Here is a 25,379-nt window from a genome sequence, read left to right as displayed (position 1 = left end):
CCTTATGAGAGGCTGCGGCCGGGTCACGTCCTCTGAGCTTCTCCAATATAACGAACGGCACCCTATTATCCTTCCGTACGACTGCCATCTGTCTCGACTCCTGGTTCAATTTACACATCGCATCACGCTGCACGGTGGCAATCAGCTGATGATCCGCCTGATCCGGGCCAAATTCTGGATTCCAAGGGTGAGGAATTCGGTCAAATCCGTCGTCTATTCTTGTAAGGTATGTGTCATCCACAAGAAGAAGTTGCAAACGCAACACTTGGGAGAGCTACCCAAGAAACGGACGTCCTTCTCGCGCCCATTCACGTACACCGGTGTGGATTATGCCGGTCCTTTCGAGATAAACAACTATACGGGGAGGGCCTGTATCATCACAAAGGGTTATGTGTTGGTTTTTGTGTGCTTCTCCACTAAGGCCATCCATTTAGAGCAGAGGTCGGCACGGCCCTATCTCGGGGGCATAGGAAATTTCTCTGCCCGAGCTCTGCCACACACACACAGTATACAGGTGTGAAACGTCATGCTCACAGCCTAGTTTCTGCTATTCGTTACTAACACTAATACGGTAAAATCATATCAATGTATTGGGGTGCCGACCACTGATTTAGAGCTTACGTCGGACCTTACGACCGAGAAATTTCTGGCGGCTTTTGCACGGTTCGTGTCACGGAGAGGATGCCCCCGTCAAGTGCAGTCCGACAACGGGAAGACCTTTGTGATCCCGCGATTTTCTCCAGAGCCTAAAGGGGGCTGTGACCGGTGCCATTTCATTCCTCCGGGAGCTCCCCACATGGGGGGCCTGTGGGAAGCAGGCATCAAAAGCTTCAAGACCTTGTTCTACAAGGCCACCGTCACGCGGAAATACACCAGGAGGTGGCTACTCTCCTGGCGAAGATCGAGGCGTGCCTGTATTCGCGGCTACTCGCGCCAATGTCCGAAGACCCTGCTGATCTGTTGGCTCTTACACCCGGGCACTTTCTTGTGGGAGGCCCACTTCTCGCCACGGTCGAGCCCGAGATAAAGGGGGATACCACTTCCATCATTAATCGCTGGCAACACCTCAAGGCTCTTCAGCAGCAATTTCGGCTGCGATGGAAGGAAGAGTACCTCAAGGAGCTCCGTCATCAAGGAGGACAACCTTCCGTCCAATGAGTGGCGTTTAGGCAGGGTTGACGCGGTGTATCCAGGATCCGATGGCCATGTCCGCGTGATCGACATCCGCACCGCGCGAGGGCTCGTCAAGCGGCCCGTTGCTAAGGTTGTGCTTCTTCCGTTGGAAGCGTCCGCCTACCCACAATAATTAACAAGTTTTCAGCTCCAATGTTCCTGTCCATTGTGCTGTCTGTAGCTCTGCCCAAACCATCATTCACACCGATTCTGATAATGTTATTTGTTCCTTCACCATATTTCCGCCAGCCATAGTCAACACGATGTCGCCACGCCCACGCAACGCCCAATCGCTGGAAAGCAGATGTACTCGAGGTATTCAATCCTACCGTTGCCGAGTCTGCAATGGAATCAACGCCTTGAAGAAGTGTCGGCGCTTCCTACGCCTTAGTGCCGAGAAGCGGCTCCGAGCGGTTCTCGTGAACCGGTATTGCTCGAGCTGCCTAGTCCACAAGCACTCCGACGGATCCTGTCGTCGTGGTGACGGCTGTAAGACGTGTGGTCAGGATCACCACACGCTGCACCTTGTGGAGAAGCCGCGGGCTCGGCGCAAGGCACGCCAAGAGGAGCACCGGTCACGGAGCACGGGAGACAGGACACGGAGTGTCTCGTCTGGCGCCCGGCTGTCATCCGCCAACTCCCGTCGCAGTTCGGGTGCTCCTCGGCCTGCGTCCACCACTTTCCGGCATTCCCAAGCCGATCCACGGCCACCGACTTCCCGGCACTCGTTGATAACTCCTCGGCATTCTTCCGCCACTCATCTGTTGCCGTCCACCGCTCATCCGCCCGCGTCATTCGCACCTAGACAATGTCCCGCCACACGTCGAGGGCCCCCGCAGGACGCGGTCGCTGCGCCCACCCTCTCGTTGCTGCTGCAGCGGAACGTCTGCCGACTGCACTAGTGCGCATAGATACCGGGACCCGGAGCTTCGACACGGGGGTCCTCATCGACCCATGCACGCCCTCGAGCTGCATCGACGCCTCGCGGCGTGCTTCGGGCAGCCCACTACCAGCGTGGGGGACGAACAAGTGTGTTCCGCCACTGTGGGGTCAAAGACCGATGATAGCGTTCGGCTGGAGGTCATCTTTAAGATTGAGCCTTACGTGCGCGTTCGTACGCCATCCCGAGAGCTGAGCGTGGCGGTGCGTGCCCACTTCCGTGGCGTGACATTGGTGGATGACCGATTACATCTGCCAGCGACAATCTCCGTCGTCCTGGGCGCGGATATGTACCCGCGGATTATGCAGCCGGGCTTTTCTGATCCAGGACGGGCTGCCAGTGGCCCAGAGCACAGTTTTTGGATGGGTCGTGTCCGAAGCCTGTCACCAGCCATAACAACGAGGGAGCTATTGCAACCCGAGCGATTGCAAGGGGGCGGAATGTTTAGGTGAGGGGCCGTGGTGCCGCTTAGCTGTGGATAAGAACGCATCCGCGCTGAAGAGCGCATCCGCGCAGAAGAGCGCATCCGCGCAGAAGAGCGCATCCGCGCTGAAGAGCGCACCCGCGCTAAAGAGCGCATCCGCACTCACCCCTCTGTGCACTCTCTCTCGCTCGTTAGTTGTCGTCGACCGTCATTTTTTTTTTGTACTAGTTAAATTAATCTCCTGTAAGCAGCCCAATAAAGCTGAACGCGCTTCTTGTGAATTTACCGAAGACGCCCCCGACTTTTCATTTCAACTTCACTCCTGGAATCTTTTGCGGCAGGAACGCCCCCTACAACACTATTCACCGACATATATTCACCGCTACCGGATTAAGTGAAAGTATCCGAAGCAGTTTTATAACTTTGTAAACACTAAGCGTAAACATATTGTTGTGTTCTCGTTAAGTTCTATTTCAGACTGCTTTATTGTATGCAAAGCTTACAGAGTTGTCAGATTCTTAAAGTACTACATAGGTGTATAGGTGTATAGAATGGAGGAATACAAAACATATGTGAGATTGACAATATATAACACATCTCCTCCCTTAATTAAGAACGAATAGAATTTTTAGGTTTTCGGAAATTCTTGGGCTTAAAACGATATACTTCTTAGCGAATACGACTACTTTGGCGACCTGGTGCTCCGGATGAAAGTCGTGCTGGTTTTTTTTGCTTGGTTGTTGGTTCGGTGACGTAGAGCTCTCGGGTGGCTCAGGCTCAGAATGACGTAGCTGAACGGTTGACGGAGTTTCTGGTTCATCTTCTTGTAGTTGTAGTGGTTGATCTTGTTGTTTTAGTGGTTGATTTATAGATGGCGAAATATCCGGGATCCAAAAGAACTCTGGAGGTTTTCCGATGAAGCTGCTTGCTGGGAACTAGGTTTTAGCTGCTGGAAGTGGCGCTTATATAACCATTTGTGGTGCGAACCACGAAAAGAATTTTTCCAATTGGATGGTCAATAGAGCCTTCAATCCACTTTTCTCCCCTTGCATAATTACGATCGTAGACCATTTGATTTGGGACGTACATGGTAACCGATTGGTTGGCTTCGACAAGCTTCTCGAAAAGTTGACTTAGTACAGTACGGACTGGACGACCATGGATTAACTCGGCGGGAGATTTTACGTAGGAATTTGGAGTGAACCTGTAGGAAGCAAGGTATATAGTCTTTGAGGTTTTCCCTGACTGAGAATTTGAACGTCTGAACGAAACGCTTTGCTAATCCATTGGATGGAACGGTGATGTGGTAATGTGTTTTATTCCATGACGTTTGCAAAATTATTCAAAGGCGTTAGCCGTAAGCTGCGGACCGTGTTCGATCGTGTTAGCGGTTGTAGTGGACGACATTTGAACTACAAATGGGAACTGCGAGTAAGCGTCTACACAGATTAGCCACATGGAATCGAATATTGGGCCGGCGAAGTCGATATGGATTCGCTCCCACGCTGTTGTAGCTGCAGGCCAACTTTGGTACTCTTTTGGAGGAGCAGCATTGTTGCACTTGCAGATGCTGCATGACTGAGTAGGGCGTTGAATGTCTGCGTCGATTGTAGGCCACCAAACATGTTGTCTAGCTAGCTGCGTCATTCGAACAATGCCCCAATGTCCTTCGTGTAACAGATTCAGGATACGCGATTGAAGAGTTACTGGGATTACTACACGACTGGCATCTGTGTGTAGGCAAAGCAATTTTTTGTTGATTGTGAGGCCAAATTTTCGATTAAAGTATGGTGATAATGCTTTCTCGCCTTGCTAAAGTTTTTCTGGCCATCCTAAGACCGTAAGACTTGTTTGAGAAGTTTGTCCTTTTCGATGTGGTTGCGAATGATCTCAGAATTGATCAGTGGTGACAGTTCCATTTCGATGTGGCAGGCTTCTTCTTCTCTGTCGAAATCCGGATCCATGCCCACGGGAAGGCGCGATAGAGAATCTGCGTTGCCATGAGCAGATGTAGAACGATACTGAATCTCAAAAATATAGGCCATGAGAATGATGGCCCAGCGCTGTAGCCTGTTTGACGTCATTAAAGGCAGATGCTTACCTGGATTAAAAATTGTTATAAGTGGCTTGTTATAAGGGTTATCCGTTATAAGGGTAAACTTTCGGCCGTACAAATATTGGTGAAAAAGTTTTTATAGAAAGCCCCGAAGATTATAGAAAGCTCTTTTTCGATTTGGCTGTACTTAACCTGATGCTTGTCAAGCGTCGGATGCGAAAACAATAGGACTCTCCTTGCCATCTTGTTTTATATGCGAAGGCCTACCCCAATACCCATCCGTCGCTAGGACTAGTGATAGGTTTTCATCAAAAGGAGCTATCTGAGTCGCGTTGATAATATTCAGGGACATTAGGGCTGTAAAAGCTATTTGTTGTTGCGGTCCGATACGGTATGGTACATATTTTGTACGAAGTTGGTTTAAAGGAGCGGCCAACTTAGAATAGTTCGGTATAAAGTTGCAATAGTAATTAACTTTACCCATGAATGCTTCTAATTGCTGCAGATTAGAAGGCGGACGGAACAATTTAACAGCCTCCAAGCCTAAGTTATCTGGAAGAATCCCTTGAGCGCTGATTCTTTGTCCCAAGTACTCAATTTCGTCCTTGAAAAAGAAGCATTTCCCCTTTTTGCATCTAATACTGTTCTCACGAAGAATACTGAGAACTTGGTCGATTCGCTTTAGATGTTGCTCGCATGTAGGTGCTGAGATAATGATGTCAACTAAGTAGTTGGCACATCCTTCTACTCCTTTTAGAAGCTGCTCCAAATACCTTTGGAAGATCGTTGGAGCACTGGCAATCCCGTAGGGAAGGCGCTGGTATTGAACTAGGCCAAGGGGAGTGTTGACGACCATGATAGATTTTGAAACCTCATCCAGTTCCATTTGAAGATAGGCATCCTTTAAATCGATTTTGCTGAACTGCTTGCCGTGACGTATTATGCGTAACAGAGACTCCTTTGTCGGTAACGGGTACTTTTCAACATCGATCTGTGCGTTGACTGCTTGCTTAAAATTGCCACATATGCGAATAGCGTCACCTGGTTTTGGTGCAAGCACAATTGGAGATGCCCAATTACTGAATTTGATCGGCTTCCAAATTCCGGCTTGGGTAAGTCTGTCTGCTTCAGCTCTGAATTTGTCCATCTGTGCGAATGGAATTTGACGGCTCTTGAATAACTTTGGTGTTGCTGACTGCTTTAAAAAGACACTTGCTTTGAAGTCTTTTATGACACCCATGGCTGGTTCGAACACTTCGTTGTACGTACTGCAAAGGTCACCTAATTCTTCTTCGTGCACTTCTTGAACGTTTGATACTTGCATGATATCAAAGCGGAAAATGTTGAATAAATCCATACCAAATAAATTGTTTTATGTCTCAATGTTCGCAACGATAATGACTACTTGCTTCTCTTTTTCACCGCACTTTGCAATTGTGTGCAACTCCCCAAGCAATGGTATTGGTGTATGACCAAACGCATGTAATACTCGGGAGCACTTGCTTAATTTAGGCTTATTCAACAGCGCGTATGTAGTGGCGTTGATCACGGACGCTCTGGCTCCGGAATCCATTTGGAATGATATCACTTTGCTGTGTAAGATTTATTTATTTCAAGATTTATTAGAATCTTGTTCTGCTTCAATCGTTTCGATTTCGTTTGCGGTTTTGCGACTTTTTTTCAGTTGCCATTTACTTTTGACTTGCTTCGACATGCATACACCAGCTATATGTCCTTTTCTACCGCACTTGCGACATACAGCATCGCGAAACTTTTATTTCTCTCTGGCATAATTGTGTCCACAACCAGAGCATGATTTTAGCGAACTTTTGTTTGGTTTGGCATGACTTTCTCCACCACCAAGGAATGGTTTTTTTTTGTATAGGTGTGAACTGCGTTTATTTTTTCTTGCTTTGATACTGTTTCTTTGAGGGCTGCCACGGTTTTTGTAGTTATCTCATAGGTTTCTGCCACTATAAGCACATCTTCAAGAGTTGGCTGGGACTTCTGAAGAGCAGATGCACGGACGGCGTCGTATGGTGTATGTACTATGATCTGATCTCGAATCATTTCATCTAAATAGTTAGAAGAACAACCGTTGGCATTAAAGACGAATTGGGATTGGATTGGATTCCCGAGCGATCCCACGCAAGTCAACTACCCACTCTCTGTGCGTTTGTGATTGTTTCATCTCCCTTTTAAAAAACTCATAGCGCTGGGTGCTGGGTTGACTGTTCTAGGTAAGACTCCCAGTTTTGATTGTCTTTGTCGAGTTTGTGGAATGGGGGACACGCAGATAATTCACCCGTGTGGCTTGAATCACCCTGCCCTGGAGAAGCGTTTCTATCCATCATAGCTTGCATCCATTTTTGTTGCTGTTCCACAATCACAATGTCCCTTGTAAATTCTTGCTGTTGAGCAAGTATCGATTGGATCAAATCATCATCTGCCGGCATCTTGATGAATATCAACGACTACTCGACACGATCTATGCGATTTAACTGTTTTTATCTTTTGACTAAAAATTTCACTTTTTTCCTCGTCGCCAATATGTTGTTTTCTCGTTGAGTTCTAATTCAGACTGCTTTATTGTATGCGAATCTTACAGAGTTGCCACATTCTTAAAGTACTACATAGGTTTATAGAATGGAGGAATACAAAACAGATGTGAGATTTACAATATATAACAGATATAGGTAGTTTCCTCCTTTGCTTACGTTTGAAAATTCATCTGCGACCTTTGATCTTTGATTTTTCAACCAACTTATTCTCCGCCTAAAATAACAGATCAGCCTTACACATACAACATTCAACTAGCAACTCTTATTTTCTGGCCGTCTTTCTCCGAGAATAGTTTATTATCTGATCTTCAAAGGGTCAAACCCGTTTAATCGCCAGGTTCCGATGGAGTACCAGGCTCTGTGCTACAATACTGTGCCAGGGTTCTTAAGAGGAAGAAATTTTTTATAATTCGCTAACATAAAAAGAGGAAAAAGTCCGATGCTGCCATCTACAGAGGCATCTCTAACCAGCCGGCAATTCCAAAGTTATTTGAAAAATAAATTACTCCCTATTTGCAACACCTTTACGCTTCGATCAACTCTTCATGTCAGCATGGCCTCATAAAGCGTCGCTCCACCACCACTAATTTACTGGAGCTGGGACATTCTGTCATAGATGCCATTCGAAAGGGATTTCAAGGGATTTTACATAAAAGCATTTTTATGTAAAGGGAGTTGTTTGGTCATCGAGAGTTTTCGATGCCGTAAATAAAAAATGATTTTGTATTTAAATTGAACGTTATAAACTTTATTCGGGCCGCATATGAAATTAGGATTTATGTACAATATTTGAAATCCAATTTAGGATGCGAGCGCAGTAAAAGTACGAACGAGAGTGGCGCCAACCTTGCAGAATAGGCTGAGCGGATGCTCGCTAACCATAAGCGCCGAAGTAGCAAAGCCGAGCGGCCGAAAGAGAGTCGGCTTGCGACCAGCAAAACATCAGTTACTTATTAATTGTTGTGTTTAAATTAGTTGCTTGCTGCTTGACCCGACATTCTCCCCCCAGTTGGGGCTTCTACTCCAACTTCATCCTTAAGGGGCAAAAGGCACAGCTTAGTCACTGCTCGCTTGGTAATTCCAGATGAGGTTTTTATCACCGCCACTCGAAAGATACCATCCCGACCAGGGATTAACTCCATTATTCTCGCAAGCGGCCATTTCATCGGAGGTAGATTCTCGTCCTTTACTAGCACCACATCGTTTGGGGCCAAGGCAGGACCGGAGGCGCGCCATTTGGAGCGCTGCTGGAGAAGACTTAGGTACTCCTCCTTCCATCGGGACCAGAAAGACTGCTGCAGGAAAGACACGCGCTGCCAGCTGTCCAACCGGTTGAAGTTCAGCTTTGTGACATCAGGCTCGATAAAGCTGACTGACGGACCACCAGTTAAAAAATGAGCCGGGGTCAGAACATCAAGGTCTGCAGGATTTTCTGAAAGAGACAATAAGGGTCGTGAATTTATAACAGCCCCAATATGGCACAGCAGCGTTCGCAACTCCTCGAATCCCAGAACTGCAGATCCGACAGCTCGGTAAAAATGGTGCTTGGCGGTTTTAACAGCCGCTTCCCACAGACCACCGAAATGCGGAGATCGAGGAGGAATAAAATGCCATTCGATGGACTCCATAGAGCAAAACTCCAGCAGTGACCGTTGATGCTCTTCGCTTAGAAATAATCGGCGCAGCTCCTTTAGCTCGTTTTTGGCTCCAACAAAGTTGGTTGCGTTGTCAGACCAAATATGTTGAGGACTTCGGCGGGTGCATATAAAACGCTTCAAAGCCTGCAAAAAAGACATTGTGGATAGATCCCTTACAAGCTCCAGATGGACGGCTTTGGTAGCAAAACAAATGAACATGCTAATGTAACATTTTACTGGAGCCTTATTACGCACTTCCGGCTTATAATAGAACGGTCCACAAAAATCCACACCAGTGACTCCGAAGACCTGGGAGCCGCTAACTCTTTCCTCCGGGAGATCAGCCATAATGTGCTGCAACAGCCGAGGCTTAGTCCGGAAGCATCGGATGCATTTGTGTAATGCCTTCGTCACGGTTTTTCTCCCCCCAATTGGCCAATATTGGGACCGAATAATTGCCAACAGTGCGCGAGGTCCCGTATGTAAATTTCGCTCATGGAAGTCAACAATTATAGCCCGCGTAACTGGATGGCTTCTTGGAAGTATAATTGGATGCTGTTTATCAAAATCCAACGACGAATTTTTTAGCCGACCGTCTACGCGCAACAGTCCAAATTTGTCCAAGAAGGGAGAGGATGAGGCAAGGGCACTGGATACCGCTATGTCTTTTTCATTTTGAAGAGCCTTTATTTCCTCCCAAAAATGCACACGTTGCACTAGCCGCAATAACAGCTGTGTTCCAGATTTTATATCGCTAGCCGTAACACCGTTGTGGTGAATTCGTTGAGAAAACTTGTATACGTAAGCGAATACCCTCTGCAGTGCTGGAAACGAATGAGCGTACTTAGAAACCGCTGTTATATCCACGTACGGAGACTGAATGAGCAGGACCCTTGCACGTAACTCCAGGGTTGATCTCTCAGATGGGACCGCGGTCGGCCACGTCTCTTGGGATCCAACGAGAAACGGAGGACCATGAGACCACAGCTTATTCTCAACCAATTCATTGGGAAAAGCACCACGCGACAGGATATCTGCTGGGTTCAAAGAAGTGGGAACATACCGCCACTCCATTTCTCTAGTTAGCTTCTGAATGGTCGAAACTCGATTGGCGACGAAAACATTAAACCGAGAGGGTTCTTCTCGAATCCAAGACAGAGCCACAGCAGAATCGCACCAGCAAAAATACTTTCCAACGTAGACCTTCAGCTGCTCTACTTCCGACATAAGTCGAGCCAACAACTCGGCTCCCGATAACTCCAGCTTAGGCACCGTAACAGTCTTTAACGGCGCAACTCGGGACTTCGAACAGAGTAAATAGCTTGCAGATCCTGCGCCCTTGGACACGACATAAACGCATGCTCCATACGCCTCAATGCTGGCATCACAGAATCCATGGACCTCCACCTCGGATTTCGATGTCAGCACCCATCTAGGGAATTCGGCGCGCTGCGTACTACCAAAGCTGCTACAAATCATATTCCAGTCGCAGTGAAGAGCTTGAGGAAGACTTTCATCCCAGGACAACTTCTCACGGCACAGCTTCTGAAGAAAGATCTTTGCCTTTGAAATTACAGGACCAACAAGGCCTAAGGGGTCATAAAGCCGAGCGACTGAAGAAAGCACAATGCGCCTAGTGGGCTTTGAGATTGACTGAATCCCTTCAAAAGAAAATAGCAAGCGATCAGTTGCAGGATCCCAAGCAAGACCCAGTGTCTTTGTGAAGTTGCTACCATCATCAAACTTTAGGAAAGACTCCCGATCTTCTTCAGGCACCTTATCCAGAACGTCAGCAACATTGGAGCACCACTTCCTTAACCGAAAATGGCCTTTGGCAAGGATCGCGGATGTTTGCTGCATTATGCTAATAGCTTCATCTATAGAGTCGCCTCCGGAAAGCAGATCATCCACATAAAAGTCGCGACGCAGAATTTCGGCCCCCTTTGGAAACATTATTTGCTCATCATCTGCCAACTGATGCATTGTCCGAACTGCTAAAAATGAGGCAGGCTTCGTTCCGTAGGTGACCGTGTCCAGCTTAAAAACCTGTAACTCATCCTGGGTGGAATCCCGCCAAAGAATACACTGAAGATAGCTGTCCTCAGGAAAAACCCTGACGCAACGATACATTTTACAAATATCTCCAGTAATGGCCACCCGATGGCATCGGAACCTTAACAGAATATGCAGTAACTTTGGCTGAATAACTGGGCCAGACATCAAAACGTCATTCAATGAATATCCAGATGTTGTGACAGCAGATCCATCAAAGACAACCCTGAGCTTGGTTGTTGAACTGTCCTCCTTTAAAACACAATGGTGTGGAAGAAAGTATTGGCCAGTGACGCTCGCATCAGAAGGGACTGGAGACATGTGACCCAACTCCAGATACTCCTTTATGAAGGCAGCATATTGCTCCTTTAATTGAGGACGGCGACAGAGCTTCCTTTCGAGGGAAAGAAATCGTCGAACGGCTTGGGGGTACGACTCTCCCAGCAGCTTAGAGCCGCATTTTAACGGAAGCCGCACCGCGTAAGCGCCGGAATCCAGCCGAGCAACATGTTGCACGAAATGCGCATCGCAATCTACATAGCTCTTCCTTCGTCCGCTTCACAATAGGCTCGGAGCAGTCTTCGATTTCCCAAAACCGGCGGAGCAAAGAATCCAGCTGATCATCCAGCATTGTTGCGCTCTCCGCAACATCCTTGTGGGCAGTGGAAACGAGTGATCTTCTCTGGACATGTGAACCGCCTCCACACACGACCCATCCAAGTTGAGTTTTCTGCAGCAATGGCAGGCCGGCTGAGAGCTTAATTTGCCCAACACACAACAGCTCATAAAACAGACTGGCTCCGATAAGAAGGTCGATGCGCTGTGGGCGGAAAAATTCAGGATCAGCCAAAGAAAGATTGCCAGGAATATTCCAGCTGGAGACATCCAAACTGAAGCTAGGCTGCAGGTCCGTGATATTGGCGGCGATGACGGCGTTAACCAGGGCCGAGTACTCGGAACAGTGGGAACGTAGGAGAACATCAACAGAGAATCCATCTGTCGCAAAGCCGGTATCTCCAATACCAGACACCGCCATGAGTGACTTGTACCTCCGGAGCTGCAGCTGACTTGCCAGCCGGGAAGTGATCACGTGCACCTGAGATCCAGAATCCAACAAAGCTCGGCATGGAACAAGGGATCCAGCGCGACTACGAACAAAAATGTTCGCTGTAGCAAGCAACGATATATCGCCGCTGTGACCTTGAGCAACTAGTGCATTAGCAGTGGACGGCGAAGAGGCTGCAGGCTCGGCGACCTCGGCTATGGCTGACGTGGGAGGACCAACCAAAGGCTGGCCGCTAGATGCCGGCGGCTCCAGGAAATGCAGCAGGCTGTGATGCCTCCTTCCACAACTGCGACAACTAGCAGCGAGGCACTCACGCATGTGATGGCCCGTTTGCAGACACTTCCGACAAAGACCGAGTCGCCTGGCCTCACCAAGGCGAATCTCAGGGGGCATTGATAGAAATCGGGGGCATGCAGACATTATATGGGACCATCCACCGCATAGAGCACAGGTAGAGGGAAGCGAATTAGTAACAATAAAGGATGATCTACCATTATTTGCACCTCGACGCCTTCCCACATGAGCGTCCGGGGCGTATGCAGCCATGGCCACGTCCATAGCCTCCAGCGTCCTACACCGCTGCTCCAAAAATTCGGCCATCGACTCCCAAGTAGGGATGGCGTCTGAACCTGAGGAGTTTTGACTCTCCTCCCACTTGGCCTGGGTAGCTGGGTCCAACCTTTGAAGCAGAACTTGGACGATGATGCAGCTGGCGATCTGAACTGAAGTACCCAAATTCTTTAAGGCTCGCATATGGGCATTAAATTTGTCCGAAAGACTTCGAAGTGCTGCTATTGAGCCACTTTCCAACAGACTGAGGCCCAGAATCTCGTTCACGTGTGCCTGAAATATTAAGCGACGGTTATTAAATCGTTTCTCCAATAAATTCAGCGCAACATCATAGTTCTCGTCGGAGACTTCCAAGGAACGAACTGCTTCGAAAGCGGACTCCCGAAGGCAAGATCGCAACCTTTGCAACTTTTCCACCTTACTAATACGAGGATTGCTGCCGACTATGGTAGAGAAGATCGAGTAAAATTCAGCCCATTCCGAGTATCCACCGCTGAACGTAGGGAGCGGCCTAACCCTGGGTCAGCCTGCATGGTGGACATTCCGTTGGCAAGGGTGGAGTGGGCAGCAATTCGAGATGAGCGAAGGGTCGTCTCGTGCTCAATTTCCGCCTGCATCGTCGCTACGAGCTCCGAAACAGTCCATCGAAGGTCACTGCTGATCTGCAAAATGTCCAAATCCTCAAGCTCCCCGTGGATGGCCTTGAAGTCGCTGAACATGGTGGCTATCTGACCATGTCGCACGTGTAGCATGGCATCGTCCACCTTTGAAATAGGCTGAAGAGCTCCTTGGATCCTCTGTAAGTCCTGGAGAACACCCAGGGCCTTGCACTTTAAAATTGCACTCCGGGTTGGAGTGGGTGCTCCTGTGACGGCGCCGCTGGAGTTCATGATTTATTATATTGAGTTCCGAACAACCGAAATAAATTTTATTTGCTCGCGGCGAACACGATCTGTCCCACTGTGCGCTCAGAACCGTAGCGGAATTGTGGAATGTATATATATATGAAGCTAGAAGTCTATGCGCGGGCGAATGCACTTGCGTTGTGGATCGTATGTTTGTATGAAGTCTATGCGCGGGCAAATGCACTTTCGTTGTGGATCGTAAATATGTATGTGTGCTTGTGAACTAACGTTTATGTTTATGCCTGTATGTATGTATAATATAATAATATATTATAATTTGTTTATTATTGTAAATAAACTTATTAGACACGTATGATAATTTGATAATGATAATTTCACATAACACTGTTTACAGAATTGTTTTGTTTTTGTTTTAGTAATTTGTTTATGTGTATATAAATATATTAACGATCACGTCGGGGTTCACCAATGTTTGGTCATCGAGAGTTTTCGATGCCGTAAATAAAAAATGATTTTGTATTTAAATTGAACGTTATAAACTTTATTCGGGCCGCATATGAAATTAGGATTTATGTACAATATTTGAAATCCAATTTAGGATGCGAGCGCAGTAAAAGTACGAACGAGAGTGGCGCCAACCTTGCAGAATAGGCTGAGCGGATGCTCGCTAACCATAAGCGCCGAAGTAGCAAAGCCGAGCGGCCGAAAGAGAGTCGGCTTGCGACCAGCAAAACATCAGTTACTTATTAATTGTTGTGTTTAAATTAGTTGCTTGCTGCTTGACCCGACAGGAGTAAATAAAAGCATTTGATTCAGTCTTTCACTCACTCAACAGTCTCCTGTTGTCTCAACAGGAGTTTGGATTGTAAGAATTTATCTTCTGGGGTTTTCTACCAGCTAACGTGGGTTAGCTAACGTGGTTTTCTAACGTGGATCCAGCTACTTAGATGAAAGAACACAAAGAGTCTTATTTAAAAATGTACATTCCCGCTTGATCCTTGCTATATCTGGGGTCCCCCAGAGAAGTCATGGCCCGTTACTGTTTACTCTTTTTATTAACGACTTGCCCCCTGCTTTCACGAACTCTCTAGTACTCATGTATGAAGACTATGTAAAGCTTTGTCTTCAATAAAAATCCGCTTCTGCCCAATGCAAACCGATTAAAAAAATTAAAATAATAATCAGTCCGATTAAAAAAATTTAAAAAAATGGTGTTTAGGCAATGCTATAATACTTAATAGATCAAAATTCAAATTTATGTCTTTTTATCCAGGCATTCAATTCTTCTTTCTTAATTTTCTGACTTTTCTATTTAGTTTTTTAACTCGTTTTTCCGAGCTCCCCTCGGTCGTCTGAGCCTTTAAGCTTTATAATGAATGTAGGCATTACATTAATTGATGCACAAGCCATTCCCTCAATTCCGAAAGGAACTCTAGCTTTGTTAGTAAAACAACAGCCTTAGATGTTTTTATTTTTACATAAGGCCATCTAGCAAGACTCCTTCGTATAGTTAGGAAACTTCAATAAATACTGTACTGCAGTTTCAAAAGTATCAATTTCAAAAGTATGTATCCAGCGGTTATCTCGTCAGCTCGGACCAAAAATATCAAAGCATGAGAATAGTTATGTTGCCGTTTTTTTAATTGTAGGTTTATAGCTTTGACTTTGATAAAAATTGCCATTCTACTCTTTGATACGCGTCGATTGACTCCTAGCCCATCCCTATCTGATATTTTGTTCAAAAGTTATTAAAAAAATTCAGAATTTTCCAAATATAAAAAGAGAGCTATAGTCGAGTTTCCGGACTATATTATACCCGGAACTCATCTCTTCCATTTCATATAAACTAACCGCCAAGTTACAAAATTTAATTGTAAATACGCTTTTTGAAACGCTTCTTGTTGAATCCAAGCTTATTATTGAATCCAAGCTTCTTCAAATAGTTTATAATGGTTTGATGATTTATGCCTCATAACTTTTTGCTTATTTAAGTTGAACGGTTGTGCTTTACTTATATTTTTAAACTTACCTAAATTCCATTATACGAAAATCCTTTAGATCAAGCTTCAAGTTGACTACATTTATAGAAAGCTCGGCATAGACAATGGTTTGGTCCAATGAGCCAAGAATCTTACCAAGTCCTTCAACACCCATAAATTTTAGCAAAAAGTTGTATTCAAACTGAAATTATATATTAATCAACACAAGTTAAAATGTCGGTCGTAATAAAAGGACTAAGTAAGGATAGTTTGGGGCGGCGATTTGGGTGGCCAGTTACTCCCGGGCCTCCCGCATCCCCTTGAGCAGCTAAATATATATGTATATCGTTTGCAGAATGCGACCGAGTAAATTGTAAAAAAATATCTAACATTAGGATCAAAAAGTTAATCACCTTTATATTTCATTGGAGAGTGCTCGACAAGCAATCTCTTTTTGAGACAAATGAATTTTAAAGAACCCCTGGAAAACCACTTGGTCACCATATTTTGTGCTCCTCTCAGACATTATCACACCATACCCACCAGACTATACATAAACCGGGAAAGTCTAAACACTCTGGAGCAAAAATTTTCTCAAGCCTGCAATAACGCCCACAAAATGGCATTCCTAAAAGTCGAACCCAATAAAAAACCAAAGCCTTCTTGGTGGTCGATAAAACTAGTAACTTTTCAAGCGCTTCAAATAGAAATCGGTTCGACATGAAGACTAAAACAACTTTTTAGCTTATCTAAAAAAAAACCATCCGAAAAGCAAAGCGCTTCTTATGTTTAAAACCAGCTCAAGCTGAAAGACTTTGAAAAATACCATAGCTCGCAAATTAATCTTAGCAAATTAAAACAATCTTTTGTTTAATTATGTTCAGTATATGAGAACAACAGAAACAAATTTTCACAATCACACTCACTTAGAGCAGGAGACTTACTATTTTTTGGTTTTCGGTTAAGTGTTTTACGTTGAAAGATTCGTAAAATGTTCGCTTACTGAACATCGCCCACTGAGAGATATGATTGACGTTCGAACAGAGACCCTCATTAAAAGACCGATTAATTAGTAATTAATTAACAACGTAAGCATTGTTGGTCGCAAACCGACTCCCTTTCGGCCGCTCGGCTTCAACTAATTCGGCAATTCGGCTAGCAAGCATCCTATTGCGCAAAAAAATTTATCAAAAATAAATATTTTTTTAACGTTTAAAACTAAATACAAATTGCTTTTTTATTTTCCGGAATTGAAAACTATCAATGACCAAACACTGGCTTTCACGCTAGATAGGAGGCTTATTTGAAATCCTAACCTAGTGTGAGGAAAAAGTAAAAACTAATTCATCAGCGTACTGATGAATAGGAGGTCGAAGCTGAGGAAAGCAATCATACGGCAAATTGGGACTTATGGGATGCAGCTTTGGGGCATGGCCAGTAAGACTAATATTCAGACTATCCAGACGTTTGAAAATAGAGCCCTCCGTATCCCCACTGGGGCCCACGTCTACCACGACAACCAGACAATCCACGAGGTGCTTGGCTTCCCATGGGTGAAGGAGGAGATCCAGAGAAGCAGCAGCAAGTACATCCAGAGACTACACAACCACCCCAACGAGTTGGCGACCACTCTCCTCGACAACAGCGAACAGATGCGGCGGCTGCGCAGAACTCACCCGCTGGACCTCATCCGGAATAACTCACAGACTTTCTTATTTTTCCACCTCTAACTTAAGTTACACATAAGGCAAGTTTTCTGCCACAATATTTAATGGTTGTCCCGGTTGGACAGTTTTTAATAAAACCACACCTGTCATAATAAAAACAAGAAAGCAAAGCTAACTTCGGGCGGAGCCGAAGTTGATATACCCTTGCAGCTAAAACCGGATATATATCGCAAACATCGGATATAGTTGGCCGATCCTTATGATTACATCATAATAAAACCAATTAATTACAATAAAAAATCTAAAAAAAAGTCCCAAGCTTCTATCTTCAAAAATACGAAAGTTGATATTTCTACCAAATACCATTTCCGATCGTTCAGTTATATGGCAGTTATAGTCGGCCGATCCTAATGAAATTTGGCATGTTGTAATGTGTTGCCAAAAATAGCAAACTCTAACTCTAACTCTAAAAACACCAAAGTTATACCATTTCCGATCAATCAGTTATATGGCAGCTATAGGATATAGTCGGCCGATCCCTGCCGATCCATCTTATATACTGCCTGCAAAGGAAAGAAGGGTGTGTGCAAAGTTTCAAGACGATAGTTTTAAAACTGAGAGACTAGGTTGCGTAGAAACGGACAGAAAGACAGACGGACAGACAGACGGATCATATCAACTCAGGAGGTGATTCTGATCAAGAAAATAGTGTGAGGAGATTTAGTCTCCCCACACGCGAAGACAGATAGCCGGGGGCAAAGGGGGGGGCCGAGGAGGCGGAAAAAGGGGGTCAACCACCGGTCAACAACCCGGGCAGCCCAAGGGAACATCGCCAGGATCAGTACGGGGGGTTGGGGGGAAAGGTGAAAGCCAGTTACCGTGGGTTCTGGCGAAGGGCTACCCGTGGGAGGACGGAATCTACGTGGAACGTAACGGTGGCAGGTGAAAGGGTAAACGGCGCCACCCGGGGGAAGAAGGAATCGACGTGGAACGTAACGGGTCCCGGGGCAACGTTGGGAAAGTAGTCCAGTGGGGGGTCAGCACGATGCGCAGGCGTGCCTTAGAAAGTGTGGCGGGGTGAGCGGCAAGGAGCAGAGGGGGGGGGGTGGCGACGAAGAGTGCAACGGGCCCTGGAAGCCCACCGGTGCACCACGCACCAGCAGCAGAGATTCGTGGCCGGGGGAGACGAGGGGCCACGGAAGGCGACCCGCCAACGGGAAAGTGGCGTGATTCTGGAAGCAGGATTAACGGCAGGAGCAGAATCCAGGAGGATTAACGGGCGCTCCAGTCAGTATAAAAGGAGGCCCACTGGAGCGGCTCGAGACGAGTCTTTTTAGGAAGCTTGTAGCGTTGAGTTGGAGGACCGCCTGTGGAGAGTCCGCCATTCAAGGGTTAGAGCGTTTCTAAAAGGATTCGGGTTGGTTTGAGTTGAAGGACCTTTGGAGAGTCCGACAGCCAAGCGCAAGGAGAGCGATTAAGAAAATAAGGAAAGGATCCATTGCTGGACCTTCCTCCGGAAACCCAGGGTCGTGTAGACGAGTTGGTTCGTTCCCGAACACGGCAGGTAGCCTTGCAAGGAAGTGAGGAAAGGATAAAGTCTGGCGTATGCCTTACCGGCTCCTGAAATCATAACCAACAGGCGTGGTCCTGCGAGACAAGGATAGACCAACTCGAGATCGCACGCCTGGTGTACACGAGACGTAAAGGACGAGACACAAGACAGAACCAGGGTGGGGATACCGAGTGTAGCCACTCCCGAACACGGCAGGTAGCCTTGCAAGGAAGTGAGGAAAGGATAAAGTCTGGCGTATGCCTTACCGACTCCTGGAATTGCAACCAACAGGCGTGGTCCTGCGAAACAAGGAGGCATACTTGGGATCACACGCCCGGTAACCACGAGACATACAGAACTAGGGAGACAAGGATCCGTTGCTGGACGGTTTCCTCTACAAGCCCGAGGCGTCAGAGTCGAGTTGAGCCATTCCCGAACACGGCAGGTAGCCTTGCGAGGAAGTGAAGAAGGGATAAAGTCTGGCGTACGCCTTACCGACTCCTGGAATCGCAACCAACAGGCGTGGTCCTGCGAAACACGGATCGGCCGACTCAAGGACTCGCGTCCAAGTCACAGACCAAGTGAGAACACCCTGGTCACCAGCCCCGCCACTACAAACTCGGGTCCGCCGGAGCCTATGCACGGTGTCCCGGTGTAGCGGGTGCGCGACGATAAGATCAGGCACACGGCGGCTTCCAAACCTGGCACCGGAGCGTATGCACGGTGTCCCGGTGTAGCGGAGACGTCACACGGCAACTTCCAAACCTGGCGCCGGAGCGTATGCACGGTGTCCCGGTGTAGCGAAGGCGGCAGTCAGCAAACAAACTCCCAAACCTGGCACCGGAGCGTATGCACGGTGTCCCGGTGTAGCGGAGGCGACCGACCGCAGCCAACCGTCAGATCAGTCGTAGTCGACCCAAGGGGGTGTTTTCTCAAGGTCAAAGGGCAAAAGGTAGCGGAATCGCTGGCAGCGCGGCGACAGGAGCACCATCGGCGACGGAGTAACGGCGGCGACGGAACAGCGGCGGCGTATCCCGGACAACCCGCATAGGACGCCGACGACGGAGCCAACAGGAGCGGAAGGAGCAACGAATAAAAGAGAAAGAAAGCCTTTTGCAGTGTAAAGAGCTCTCAAAATAAAGAGTGTGGAAACTTCAAGCTATTTGTATTACTTTCTGGGCTTGGGCAATCACGTCGAATCTATAAATTCGGTGGAACGGATCCGCGAAACTCTGTGAGCTAGCCGCGGCAAATTGTGGCGATCAGCAGCAGAAAAGACAGTTCGTTACACCTGGCGCCCAAACTTCGTGATTGCATTTAGCCTAGAAAATAACATAGCAGAAAGATGGGAAGAAAGAATTGGATCTAAACATTGAGAAAGGAGGAGCTGAGCGAAGTGTGTAGAGAGATCGGTCTACCAGCAGACGGGACGGTGGAAGCGATGAGATCCTCAGTGGCGAGGTGGGTCGACGAATCCAAGGAAGAGGAGGTACTGGCGCTAACACACGGCCTAGAGGAAAGGTTTGGACAAAGATCAACCCCCAGGCAGAGAGCAGACAGCGAAACAGAGAAGTTCATAGAGAGCCTGGCGGTACCAGATCCAAGAATGGGAAGGAGCATTGAACCGCAGTCGAGAAAGTATGTTCCGGCCCCGGTGGATTACGCCAAAGTAGCCAGACAGGTGCGAGACTGGTCGTTTCGTTTCGACGGCACAGGGGACCCGTTAGAGTTCCTGGACCGAGTAACGTGGTCCGCAAAGACATACGGATTAGACATAAACACGATCCCCAGAGCCATGCCAGAACTACTGCAGGGCAGGGCCCAAAGGTGGTTCATCATGAACGACGAAGAATGGCCAACATGGGCGAGGTTCAAGGCAAGCTTCGAGAATTTTTCCCTGCCGAAAGGATACTTCGAGAAGTTGGCGGACCAAGTTCGCCAACGGAAGCAGCGTCGCGGAGAGCCTTTCAAAGAGTACATGGTGGACCTTCAGTCACTAATGAAACCTTTAGGAAAAACCACGAAAGAAGTAATCGAGAGGCTCGTCGAAAACTGCATGCCAAGGATGAAAATGTTCATAAGGCCATACGCCTGTGCATCTTTAGAGGAGGTGATGGGTTTAGCAGAGGAGTTTGAAGAATTAGCGCAGGAGGAAGAGGCCTTTAACAGGCAAGTGGCCACAGAACAAAGGTGGAGCCACAGTCAGCCGGCCGTAAACGAGAGGTGGCAGAGAGAAGAACCGCAGCATGGTGAATCGGCAAGGTACCAGAGGGACCAAGGGACCCAGAAAGAGCAACGGGACGAGTTCCACCACCAGGCCGTCCAAAACACACAATGGGCACCAAGGTGGCAAAGCGAGGAACCGCGCCAAGGCCCACCGGAGCGACAGAACAGCACGAACCAAAGTTGGATGCCGAGATGGCACCCCAAGACCCAGCATAGGTCGGCTCCGCAACAGCCTAATCAGCAGTGGGCAGCAGGGCCAAGGCAGGGTCCGGTCGAGAACCCAGCCCAGGCATGCAACCGATGCGGTGGCATGGGCCATTGGGCCAGCGGGTGCAGGAACCCGAGGCTGCTTTTCTGCAAAATGTGCGGCGCGACAGGGGTTCGAAGCACAGAATGCTGCCAGAGGGCGGGAAATGCGCAGTGGTCCCAGCAACAGGGAGGAGAGCAGGGATCGCACGGTGCTGCCTCTCGAAATTAATAGGAGGACTAGCCGGAGAAGAGCAACAGTTGACGGCAACCATCGAGGTCGAGGGCACGGAGGTGAAAGCCATGCTGGATACAGGAGCGACGGCAAGTTTTATATCAGAGGACCTAGCAGAGAGCCAGGAAATAGCCGGGAAACGAGTCGCGATAAAGAGGCGGGTAAAGTTAGCCAATGGAAGCCATACAGAAATACGCGCCGCATTACAGGCTCGGATAAGCTTCGGCAACAGGACAAAGACACTGAACCTGCTGGTGATGCCGGGCATGGAGGACAGTCTGGTGCTGGGATGGGATTTCCTCAGCGAGTTCGGCGCAACGGTGACATGCGCAGGCCACCGCGTTACCATACCCAAAAGGGAGAGATGGGGCGGATGTCTGGAGGATAGACTGTCCGTAGCAGTGTCCGGATGTCCAGAGGTATGGGAAGACGAACGCAATAAGAGATTTATCGAGAGTGAGCTAGAAGCGTTCGCCGTCCAAACAGGATGCTCGAACATAACTCAGCACAGGATCACCATGAAGGACGACATTCCCATAAAGCAGCGATATTACCCCAAAAACCCAAAAATACAAGGGGAAATAAACGCAAAAGTGGAGGAGCTGTTGGAAAAGGGATGCATTGAGCCCTCGAATAGCGCATACAGCTCACCGATTGTAATGGTGAAGAAAAAGACGGGCCAGTGGAGAATGTGCGTGGACTTTCGGCAAATCAACGCAAAATCAGTAAAAGATGCGTACCCAATGCCACGAATAAATTTCATATTGGAGCAACTAAGGGAGGCCAGATTCTTCAGCAGCCTCGACTTGAAGGACGGGTATTGGCAGATCCCTCTGGAGGAAGGAAGCAGAAAGTACACCGCCTTCACCGTTCCAGGGAAGGGTCTGTACCAATGGAAGGTGATGCCGTTCGGGTTGCACTCAGCCTCGGCAACATTTCAAAGGGCCCTTGACCAGGTCATAGGGCCGGACATGGCTCCACATGCCTTTGCGTATCAGGACGATATCATCGTGATCGGACGCACCAAGGAAGAACACATGGCGAACCTAAGAGAAGTGTTCAGAAGGTTGAAAGCAGCAAACCTGCGGATAAACACGGAAAAATGTCATTTTTTCAGGCAGGAACTGCTATACTTGGGACATAGAATAACGAGCCAAGGGATCGGCATGGATCCGGGGAAGGTCGCTGCCATTACGGAGCTGCAACCCCCGACAAACGTCAAGGGAGTACGACAGTTCATAGGGATGTCGTCATGGTATCGGCGGTTCGTCCCAGATTTCGCAGGAATCGCGAAGCCCTTGAACGATCTGCTACGAAAGGGGACGAAATGGGAATGGACCCCCAAGCACCAGGAGGCGTTCGAGACCCTAAAGGCACGGCTGGCGGAAGACCCAGTTCTGGCGTGCCCAGACTTTGAGAAAAGGTTCGTGCTGCAAACGGACGCAAGCGACTACGGCGTCGGAGCGGTCCTGACCCAGGACACCGAGGAGGGCGAACGAGTGATCGCATACGCCAGTCGAACGCTGATTGGAGCTGAAAAAAATTACTCGGCAACGGAGAAGGAGTGCCTAGCCATAGTATGGGCGATCAGGCAAATGAGGCCCTACCTGGAAGGATATCAGTTCGACGTAATCACGGATCATATGGCACTGAAGTGGCTCAACAACCTCGAGAGCCCGCTTGGAAGAATAGCGAGGTGGGTGTTCGAGTTGCAGCAGTATGACTACGTCATCAGCTACAGGAAGGGTAAGCTGAACGTGGTCGCCGACGCACTATCTCGCCAGCCGGTGTTGGAGCAATTCAGAAGAACCGTGGATCTGGAAGTCCAAGAGTGCGTGTGGATAAACGCGTTAAAGGAGAAAATGAAGGCAAGCCCGCAAAAATTCCCGGACTACGTCGAAGAGGGCGGCTTGATTTACCGCCACGTTCCGCATAGAGCAGGAAGTGGCGTCATGGAAGTTGTGCGTGCCCACGGAGTCGAGGCAGCAGGTCCTCAAAGAAAACCATGACGCACCGGCGGCATGACACCTAGGCGTGAGGAAGACGATAGCCAGAGTGGCCGCCAGGTACTTCTGGCCAGGGATGCAAAGAGACATCCGGAAATATGTCAGGAGATGCGAAACTTGCCTAAAATACAAACCATGCCAGATGCAAGCAGCAGGACAAATGCTGACACAGGTCCCGGAAGAGCCATGGGCAACGGTGTGTGCGGACTTCGTGGGTCCATTGCCAAGATCTAAACATGGGAATACAATGGTTTTGGTAATGATGGACCGGTTTTCGAAGTGGACGGAGATAGTGCCACTGCGGAAAGCAACTACCGAGGCACTGCAAAAGGCAGTCAGAGAAAGGATTGTCGCTCGGTATGGAGTTCCGAAGGTGATGGTGACGGATAACGGCGTACAATTCACCAGCCGCAGCTTTAAGAAGTTCCTCGGGGAGCTTGGCGTGCGCCACCAGTTCACCGCACCATATACGCCCCAAGAAAATCCAACAGAAAGGGCGAATAGAACGATCAAAACGATGATCGCCCAGTTCGCTGGGGAGGACCAGAGGACTTGGGACGAGCACTGGCCAGAGCTCATGCTGGCAGTAAACTCGGCAGTGTCAGAGTCGACAGGGTATTCGCCTTGCTTTGTAACGCAGGGCAGGGAGCCCAGGATGCCAAGAGCGTTGTTCGACGAAAACGCGTTAGGCACAGGAGTTGGGCAAGGAACGCCCACGGAGAACGCGACGAAGATGAAGGAAGTCTTCGAAATAGTGCGGAGGAACATGGAGCGGGCGGCCCAGGACCAGGCGAGGCACTATAATTTACGGAGACGGAAGTGGAGCCCAAAGATTGGCGAAACGGTGTGGGCAAAAGAGCACCATTTGTCGAAGGCAGCCGAGGGATTCGCAGCAAAACTGGCGCCGCGGTACGATGGGCCCTACACGGTCGTCAATTTCGTTTCGCCGGTAATTGTCATCATACGGCACGGAAGAACCAAGAAAGAGAAGAGGGCACACGTGAGTGAGCTGAAGTGCCAAGACATGGGATCACCGGCGAAGGAGGAATAGAACGGCAACCGGCACAAGTGCACAATGGAAAACGGGATATGTCCAGTAACGGGAGCTTTAACAGGTCCAGTTACGGAACAGTAACGGAGCATATCCAGTAGCGGGAGTTGGACGTGCTATAAAAGGCGGCGCCTGGGAGGAGCACGGTCTATTCAAAAAAAAAATCTTATCAACGAAGCAACATGAGCAACAGGTCAGAACCAACGATGATCGTCTCGTCTGACGAGAGCGATTTGGAGATAGTCGGCGATCCCACATGGAGCGGAAGACGGATGAGGACGGAGTGGGCGATCCAACGGGCAGCAGGAGGACGGAGGCAAATACCAGTCGGTCGCGCCACTGTGGAGGAGCGGCGCCGGAGCGAGATGCTGGAGCACAGAAGGAGATCCGACAGGTTCCGCCAGCGAAAGGAGGTGATGGTCACCATCTCGGAGATGGCGAGGAAGAGGGCCCAAAGAGCAGAGGAGATGTGCGAGGAGATCGACAGGGAGTGGAGAGACATCAGGAGAGATGGACGGGAGAGAGCCATGAGGAGGGCGATGTCAAGACGGATGCGGCTGCGACGGGCAAGGCGGCTGGTGGAGAACGCGAAAAGGAGGGAAGCCACGAAGAGGACCCGGCCAGCAACGCGGTGGCCCGCTGTGCCACCAACACCACGCCCTCGATCGGAACGACCGGAGGAAAGGGAGGTGGCAACGGCCGCCAGAAAGAGGCAGCAGGAGTCAACGTGGCCTGCGGCACCACCTACGCCACGCCCAAGGAAGGAGGACAAGGAGGAGGAGCCGTGGACGAAGGGGCCGTGGGTGTGGCCGACACCGAGGAAGCCGGCGCTGGGCCGGCAGCACTCGTGCCCGGAGGAGCGGCCAACGGGGCCGGTGCTGATGAGGTCAGCGTCGGATGGAGGTGACAAGGAGGTCCCAGAAGCAGACTGGCCGCCGGAGCTCTGTGTGAGGGTGGCGGCGGAGGTGGAGAGGAGGAGCGGACGCACCGGAAGGTGGTGTGTCATGGCGCAGGTTGGAGCCGTATGCTTCCGAGTGCGAGGAGGAACCAACGGCGTGAAAATATTGAAAAA

General features: G+C 48.7%; 2 protein-coding genes across 10 annotated transcripts in view; one reads left to right on the top strand and one right to left on the bottom strand.

Moving 5' to 3' along the window:
• The window catches only part of LOC108133570 (uncharacterized), a 265,289-nt gene that overhangs the window by 86,911 nt on the left and 152,999 nt on the right, over positions 1-25,379 (bottom strand). For all 9 annotated transcript variants that reach the window (XR_006246139.2, XR_011443116.1, XR_011443114.1 and 6 more), the window contains one exon: positions 15,375-15,526. Coding sequence is in view for 5 of the 9 variants with exons in the window: in XM_070281109.1 (XP_070137210.1) it covers positions 15,375-15,526 (152 nt within the window). In the remaining 4 variants the exon portion in view is untranslated. The remainder of the gene's footprint in view (positions 1-15,374; positions 15,527-25,379) is intronic.
• LOC138926556 (uncharacterized) overlaps positions 1-25,379 on the top strand; it is a 463,340-nt gene that overhangs the window by 430,607 nt on the left and 7,354 nt on the right. The window lies entirely within an intron of this gene.

The sequence above is a fragment of the Drosophila bipectinata genome, chromosome 3R (assembly GCF_030179905.1).
Source record: "Drosophila bipectinata strain 14024-0381.07 chromosome 3R, DbipHiC1v2, whole genome shotgun sequence".
Taxonomy (NCBI): domain Eukaryota; kingdom Metazoa; phylum Arthropoda; class Insecta; order Diptera; family Drosophilidae; genus Drosophila; species Drosophila bipectinata.
The sequence above is the reverse complement of the archived record's forward strand: the minus strand, read 5'-3'. Positions and strand labels throughout refer to the sequence as shown.